This window comes from Morus notabilis, unplaced genomic scaffold (assembly GCF_000414095.1).
Source record: "Morus notabilis unplaced genomic scaffold, ASM41409v2 Scaffold442, whole genome shotgun sequence".
NCBI lineage: Eukaryota > Viridiplantae > Streptophyta > Magnoliopsida > Rosales > Moraceae > Morus > Morus notabilis.
In genome coordinates this window covers 589,069-597,772 of record NW_010358595.1, presented here as the reverse complement: position 1 = coordinate 597,772, position 8,704 = coordinate 589,069, and the positions used below count along the sequence as shown (strand labels likewise).

Below are 8,704 nucleotides of genomic sequence, written 5' to 3'. Positions count from 1 at the left end.
TATTAGTTGATGTATGAACTTTCTCATTTAATTATCACAACATTGTTATTTTAAATTACTTTAATTTTATGCCTAAGACTGCTTGGTCTAGTGGCACAGGGAGTTCAAGTGAGGTAGAGTTTTGAGAGAGGTTGCGAATTCAATCCGATGTTATGTATAAGAAAAATCAATAATTATCACAAAAAGTGGATGCAATATTTGAAATACCATTATAGGTTATTTTCATTTTTTTTGTGACAAATATAACATTGATACTAACATTGTCCAAGTTGTTGAAGAGAATTCAACCTACATCAACATAAACTTGTACTCCAAAAAGACAATTTCTAAGGCTTTAGTTTTAATTCAATTAATCATATGGGAGTTTCTCTAGTAGCCCATCTATCGGTAGTCCTAGTTTTTGACCGTTAGATCTGGTCAAAATCACATTAGATTGAGAAAATATGCAGAATAGAGAAATTCTGTTACTGAAACATATCTAATGACTTAAAAATAAGGGACTATCGGTAGTCCATTTTTGCATGGACTATCAGAGAAAATCCCTAATCATACTTCACCTACTCATAATACTTCAGATTAATAAATCGCTTTCTAATTTTTTGTTTTTTTGGTAACATTTACTTTGTCCAGAGATTATCAGAGAAAGTCCCTAATCATATATCACATAGTCATAATACTTCAGATTAATATATCACTTTCCGTCGAGTGGTTGCCGGTCTGCATCTTTTCTTGTTTGAGGATCCCAGTTGAGGCCAAGGCACATCATTTGTAGACGAACTTTTGCTCCTTTTTGTGTACCCTGGCTGGTAAAATCTCCCAGGCCCAAAGCTAATTTTCCAACAGCTTTTCACAATGTTAACCTGCAAAATGGCAAGTGATTATCTATGTTGAATATTAGAAATCCTTCAAAAATGAAACTTGGTATTAGGTATCAAAAATTGCCAAACAAAAAGTTAATTTGGAGATCAAAGTGACACATGATCATAATTCAGAGGTCAATAAATTCGGGATGACTTAGACAAATGGTATAATCTTGAAATATAATAAAAAAAAATTAGAATATTGTTTAAATAGTAAAAACTAAAATCATTAAATAATGAGTACATATTTTGTTATATAGAAAGTGACAACTATTATAATAATTATTACTTGTGTAATTTCCTATTCCTAAAACAAAAAATTTATTATATATTTCAATTCCACATGGCATGTAGTATAACTTTTAGTCACACTTCATGAAAAAAGAAAAAAAAAAGTTTACTCAAATTAATGTCTCTCTTACAATTGAGTCCTATTCCACCAAAGCTAAGGGGCGCTTTTTTTTTTTTTTTTTTTTGGTGAATAGCTAAAGGGCTTTTTAGATATGTAGTAAAATTTTACAAGTTATATTGAAATATAACATAAAAATTAAAAAACTTTATGAAATAGTAAAGTTAATATCTTTAAAATAATTACTATGTCATTTTATAGAGCAAACATGAAAGTCTTTAAAATAATTACTATAGAATTTTTGTTTTTCCTAAAATATCTCAACTCCCACTCTCATAAATAACGAGGAAATAAATTTGTCATGTAGTTTGATTGTGACAAGGATAATTACGATGCCTGCCAGGCTGCCATAGAAACGGGGTGCGGATCAAGTTATGCCAGGGGTGAAAAACCGTTTACTTTTTCTGTCATGTGGCAGAACCAAAATCAGAAAAAGGAGACAAATACCCTGCCTCCCTCTCTCTCTCTCTCTCTCTCTCTCTCTCAGGTGTCGAACGTCTGTAACCTCCATCCCTCCTTCTCACGCCACTGTTGTTACGCTACACCGGCAACATGCCTGAGCCAAAGAGGAGATTTGCCTCATTGGCTTAGTCACTAATCTGGTTCTGTGTCGTTTCTATGTCCACGACAATGGGATTTTTTTTTTGAAATTTTGTAAGTTTTGATATGTGGTTGTGGAACTTTTGTGAACATGTTGGTGTTTAACGGCTGTGGCGCCGTCGGTATTGGCGGTTATCGCCCAGTATTGCGATGGGATACGACTGGTATCACAGACAGATACTGGTATCTAGTTATTTTGTGATTTTGATTATTTTTTCTTTTAATTTATACATTTTTAGGAGACTACAACGTCCAAACAGCCACCAATTCCAGTGGTTGCCGCCCAGTATCGTGACTGGATACTGTTTGGTATCTCGGCTGGACACCAGTATCGTGGTCAGTTTTACGGTGGATATCGGACGGTATCTTAATAATACATTTGGTATTCAAGTATGGCATGATGGCGTGACTCTAATTTTTAGAATTGAATTTTTTTTTTTTTCATAATCTTAATAAATATATCTTAAAAGTGTATGAATTAAAATAATTTATTTTAATTTATAATTTTTTTAATTAAATAATTACATTAAAAAAATATTTATTCCATACGCTTTAAATTCTCCATTTTTTTTCTTTTTTCAAGTCAATCCAACGCTAGAATCCATGTAAGGAGAGGGCTAAAGCCCAATTGAAACGGCCCTCTAACTGCAGGCTAGAACTGAATAGCCCAGTTGAACATGGGAAACTAAGACGTCATTCAAGCGTCGGAAGAGAGTCAGCTGAAGACACGTGTTAGCAACAACAATTCCTCTGGTCCCACTCCGGATGAGACCCAGTGTACTCAATGACCCAAAGCAAATTAGATGGATCGGGTCCCACTTTAAAGGATTATGCTCCCCCAGTCCCACTGGCCACTCCTGCAGAACTTGAGCACTCACTATTGAGTCCTGCAAAAAGGTAACGCACTCACTAACCCATCTTTAATTTCTTTGGAAAAAAAGAAAAACCGTCAAGTTGCAAGTTTTTTTTTTTTGTTTTTGAAACAATCAAGTGGTAAGTTTAATATTAGAGACGATTATAATCTTTTGTGTCTACCGAGGCAATTAGCAGTGGATTTTTTTGGGACCCGTATGCTTTAAACTTTTAAAGCCCTTTCTACTAATGTATAACAAAATAAAAAGGTAAGCGCTTGAATCTAGATGATTTAGAATTCAGTGACATTTTAGCAATTGAGTTATTTTACTTCTATTTTTGGTGATTCTCGCTCCTTTCTCAATAGTTTGATTGATTCTCATTTTCATTGATTTTCATTTTCTTCTCGATTTTATACCACACATTCTTTTATAGAAGTTGCTTTTGTGTAGTTAGTAAATTACTGATAAAGTTGGTTAATAAGAATTGGTATAAAAATTTGGCGCCATTGCTTTTTTCTTTAGCAAATTCAATAATGTTTCATTTCAGATATTACACTCAAAAGCACATTTTCCCGTGGACACCCTGTATCCGTACGCCTGTTTAGTCCATTAATTATGACTACTTTAAGCAGTTGCACTGAATTACTAAAAAAATAAAATTTGACAATTCATTGGAATAACGCCCATCATTAGCACATATGGTATTAGCTATAACAAACAAGCTAATATTAAAAGCTCATTAACTTTTTGGTAGTGGGGATTGGGGAAGTCTTGCAAAAGTTCCACTTTCTCTCACCAAAAAATACTTGCCAAGAAAATCCCAATGTTGATTTGCAAACCCACTAGAGAAATAGCACCAAAAGTGACAAATATTTGAGAGTAGAATTCTCTCTCATGCAGCTCTATTCATTCATTTGCTCTCTCATCCTATTGTTCAGCTATGTCTACTCAAAATCAGATATCAATCTCAATTATTACTTCACACTAGCTGTGCCTGAGGAGTACAACATGGGATTCATTGGGAGAGCTTTTGTGATGGAGAACAACAAAATGGAACCAAATTTCAAAGTGGCATTGAGTGTTGAAGCCATTGAAGGGAAGTTCTCTTGTTCCTTGGAAGTGTTCCTCGGAGATGTCAGAGTCTGGAATTCCGGGCATTATTCGAGATTTTACGTGTCGAATAAGTGTGTTCTTGAGCTGACTGGTGATGGAGATTTGAGGTTGAAGGGTCCAAAAGAGAGAGTGGGATGGAGAACTGGTACTTCTGGACAAGGTGTGCAGGTAAAACTAAAGCAAAAGTATTCACATTTGAAAAAAAGGAACAAAAAAGTTGCTACTACAAATTGATTTGAGGTTGTTTTTACTTTATGTTGGGTAATTGTGTGTGTAGAATTAAAAATGTTGCTACAAAATTAGAATTGCCGTAATTCTGAATTGAGATTGGGTATTTGGAGAATTTTGCCTCTTCAGTAGAATATATGAAATTGTTGTTTCTCTATATTTGATATTTTGGAGAGTATTGTGGTGGGATATTTCTTTAGCTAAATATTACACATTAGAAAAGAAAAACAGAAAAAAAAAATGTCACCACAAGTTGAAAGTGTTGTTAACTCTATTTCTCACATACACTTTTGTGATTCGCTCTAGGGTTTAAAAAAAAAAACCCAGATTTGTAATTTGGATGTCCATGTTTATAACTATTAGATTTTATAATTAGGAAAGATTTAAGAGAGTGCCCAATCTAATTGAGATGTTGTTAGAGTTTTTTGAATATTATGTTCGGGAAAAATAAAATATTACATATTGACAGATTCCCAAATTATTTAATTTTCGAAGAACGTGTACTACCGATAAGATAGCTGACTTCATTACTGCGGATTTTGATATATTTTAGTAATGTTATTTCCCTTTTTTTCTTAAATGAATGTTTTCTTAATTTTGATGCAGAGGTTGCAGATACTAAAGACAGGCAATCTAGTCCTGGTTGACGCCTTGAACCGTATAAAGTGGCAGAGCTTCAATTTCCCAACGGATGTGATGCTTTGGGGACAGAAACTCAACGTTGCCACTCGGTTGACTTCTTTTCCTACAAATTCTACCTCATTTTACTCGTTGCAAATTGAGAACAACAGAATTGCAGTCTATTTAAACATTGGTAAGTTAAACTACTCCTACTGGGAATTTAAGGCTTCCAAGAACAGAAACATCACGTTTATTGAATTGGGTTCGAAGGGACTAATGTTGTTCAATGATAAACACAAGAAAATCGCGCAGATTCCGTCCCATGTTTTTCAGCCTCTTCGGTTCCTCGCATTGGGGAACAGGACAGGCAACTTGGGACTATACTTTTACTCTCCAAGCAAAGCACAATTTGAGGCCTCCTTTCAAGCGCTCAACACAACTTGTGATCTCCCTTTGGCCTGCAAGCCTTATGGAATTTGCACTTTTTCGAACGCTTGCTCGTGCATTCGGGAAGATGGGGTCGGTTCGAATTGCGACGGAGGTTTCCCGAGAGGGTTTTGTGGCGGTGAAGGCAACGGGGTGGAGATGCTTGAGTTGAAGGATGTTAGTAGTGTGCTTAGAGTTGCTCCTAAAAGAGTGAATGTTAGCAAAGAGGAATGTGAAAAGTTGTGCTTAGACGATTGTCGATGTGCTTCAGCGGCTTTTTCCTCAGGGGCTAAAGATTCACAAGTGTGCTTTTTGTATGAATTTGTTGGGGGGCTTAAACAGGTTGACAGACGCAGTGGAATGAGTTACATGGTTAAGGTTCCAAAGGGAACTCATGGGGTTCATGAGAAGTCCAATGTGAAGAAGTGGGTATTGATATTGGTAGGAATTGTTGATGGGTTCATTATTCTGCTTGTTTTGGGAGGACTTGGTTATTATTTAGTACGAAAGAGAAAGAGGAACTTACTGGATAATGGCAATGACACTTGAAAGTGTGTGATTTGATTAAAAGTTTTTGGGGAAGGGAATAGAATTCTTTTGCAAACCAAATTTTGGCTCCTTGGTTGAAAAGATATACAATTTTGTTTATTTTTTGAAGAGCACATTTACTTGCAAATTCGTCTTATATAAAAATTCTGTATGCTTGGTGTTGACGGTGAATTTTCGCCAACAAAAACAGGCCGGTTTACCTCTGAGTTTCCCGTCGGATTACCGACTTAAAAATAGGTTATGTGTAGGAGTTTGATGTGCCTGTGGTATTTTTTGTGTAGTAGGCAATATAAGAAAAAGAGTACTTAAAGCAGGAAACGCACAAGATTTATAGTGGTTCACTCTTATAAAATGAAGAGCTACATCCACTGTGGTTTGTCATTCCTTTTTGAGAGTGTTACAATTTACAAATTGCTCTTTTGTTCTTTCTTTTTCCGGAAAGATCAACCTCTTTTTCGTATGAGGTTTCTCTCCTTTTATAGCCGAGCTTCCTTCATTGGAGGGATTTTCTCTTGTAGGTTGAACAAGCACTCAAGTGGTCTGCCTTTCTAGGCCCAGCCCGTAGCCCACTAATCACTTTTTGCGCACTATTCACTCAGGCAATTAGTCTCCCATTACGGCTCTGTGCACAGCTGTAACCCTTTTCTGTCCCCCGTAGGAGCGGTTTAAGGGTTTGCATTTAATGCCTCTACTGTGGACATCCCTTACGCAGCTTGCCACGTTAGGCTTTCCCTCAAGGAGCATTCCCCTCGTCGCCAGTGTTGTTTAGCCCAATCCTTCTTCTTGGCGGTGGACTTCTATGTTGTAAGGTCGACGGTACGACCTATCGACGTCAGATGAAATCGATACCCTAAGTTGGGCTTCTTACTCGGGCTCTAAATGACGGAAGGGAAGGGGGTCCCAAACGTCGAGGGTTCTGCTTTGCGAGGAGAGATTAAGGCCACGTGTCGTGTTGTCCTCCCTCCACGTGTCCTCCATAATTCCCCCCATAACAGCTACCCCCCAGGTCGAGGGTTTCTTTTAGACAGCCTCGAGCTTAGGTTCGTTCGTCCTTCTGTGCTTCGGGTGTGAGAAACCGGTCTCGAGCCTTCGCCCGTAATGATGGTTTGGATGCTTCGGATTTTCTTGAGGAACGCAACCGTCGCGTCGGTCACTTCCCTATGCTGACGTGAGGCCTTATTTCGAAAGGACGTACGTGAGCCCTTGGATCGCGCCCCTTCGTTTTCTCGCCTTTGCCTTGCTGTCGTTCGATTTGGGAAAACTACCCCCTCCGTTGGATCTCCACAAGCCTCATCTGACAGTCAGGGGTCGAGGGCCTATTTTTCTTTAAATATTCTCTAAACCGAAGTCATTCTTTCCAAACAAATTCCTTAGAACCACCGTTATTCTGCTTGAACTTCTCCCTAAACTTCTCCCTGTGAATCTCTGATTTGCGCTCCCTGCTTCCTTTGGAGGACACATGGAGGGAGGACAACACGACACGTGGCCTTAACCTCTCATTGCAAAGCAGAACCCTCGACGTCTGGGACCCCCTTCCCTTCCGTCGTTTAGAGCCCGAGTAAGAAGCCCAACTTAGGGCGTTGATTTCATCTGACGTCGACAGGTCGTACCGTCGACCTTACAACATAGAAGTCCACCGTCAAGAAGAAGGATTGGGCTAAACAACACTGGCAACGAGGGGAGTGCTCCTTGAGGGAAAGCCTGACGTGGCAAGCTACATAAGGGATGTCCACAGTACAAGCCTTAAATGCAAACCCTTAAACTGCCCCTACGGGGGACAGAAAAGGGTTACAGCTGTGCACAGAGCCGTAATGGAAGACTAATTGGCTAAGTGAACAGTGCGCAAAAAGTGATTAGTGGGCTACGGGCTGGGCCTAGAAAGGCAAACTACTTGAGTGCTTGTTCAGCCTACAGGAGAAAACCCCTTCAACGAAGGAAGCTCGGCTATAAAAGGAGAGAAACCTCATACGGAAAAGCGGTTGATCTTTCCGGAAAAAGAAATAACAAAAGAGCAATTTGTAAATTGTAACACTCTAAAAAAGGAATGACAAACCACAGTGGATGTAGCTCTTCATTTTATAAGAGTGAACCACTATAAATCTTGTGCGTTTTTCTGCTTTAAGTATTCTTTTTCTTATATTGCCTACTACACAAAAAATACCACAGGCACATTAAACTCCTACACATAACTTATTTTTAAGCCGGTAATCTGACGGGAAACCCATAGGTAAACCGGCATGTTTTTGTTGGCGAAAATTCACCGTTAAAACTTGAGAAATTCAGAATTTTATTTTTCTTAGTCTGATTGAAAAGCAAGTTTTGAACTCTTATTGTGGCGCCACATAGTGAATCTAGAAAGAACACATCTCAAGGAAAATGTAGGTTACCAAATATACTAGTACTAAATTAAACCCGGTTAACCAATATTTTACGAATTAATTTCAAACTAATTTGCTTCCTATTTCAACTAAAGATTAGCCAATTTGAAACAAATACGAAAGTTCTTGTAGTTACAATATCTCCAATGTTGTCGGTGAAAAAAAAAAAGAGGCAGAATTGAGAGTACAGTTCCCTTCCTTCGTCCACAATAGAATTGGGAGCACAATTACTCAATTAGAAAGTGTAAGTTTTGAAACCCTAAACTCACAATTTTAATAATAATAATAATATTATTATTAATGGTCATACTTTTATTATCCTTCACCCCTCAATTCCAACTTTACTCACGTTCATGAGTCATGAGGAGGGCATATCAAATACATAATGTATTGTATCCTAACATATGCACTTGATTGTGACACGTGCCTCACTTAAATTTTATAATTTAATTCCTGCATCTAATTTTTTTAAAAAATTAATTAATTGTGCCCCCAATTAATAAAAAAGATGATAATTGTGCCCTGTAAAAATTTATTAACTGTCTCCCTTCAACAAACATTATATCTTATATTTGTCATTTTTTATTCCCATTGAGAACTTTTTCTCAATCCGCCATTCTTTATTGATGTTTGAATATGGTTTGTGTGCCTTTATTTTTCTTGATA

The 8,704-nt window shown here is 37.4% G+C and overlaps 1 protein-coding gene across 1 annotated transcript; it reads left to right on the top strand.

Moving 5' to 3' along the window:
- The first annotated feature begins 3,574 nt into the window (after nucleotides 1–3,574).
- Nucleotides 3,575–5,660, top strand: LOC21404816 (PAN domain-containing protein At5g03700). The gene is made up of 2 exons (XM_024162152.1): nucleotides 3,575–4,004; nucleotides 4,671–5,660. The coding sequence occupies exons 1-2, from the start codon at nucleotides 3,618–3,620 to the stop codon at nucleotides 5,658–5,660; spliced, it is 1,377 nt and encodes a 458-aa protein (XP_024017920.1). The 5' UTR covers nucleotides 3,575–3,617.
- Nucleotides 5,661–8,704: the final 3,044 nt, after the last annotated feature.

Coding starts and splice junctions, on each gene's coding strand:
- LOC21404816 (XM_024162152.1), top strand. CDS start 3,618: ATGCAGCTCTATTCATTCATTTGCTCTCTCATCCTATTGTTCAGCTAT. Junction 4,005..4,670: donor CTTCTGGACAAGGTGTGCAG/GTAAAACTAAAG, acceptor ATTTTGATGCAG/AGGTTGCAGATACTAAAGAC.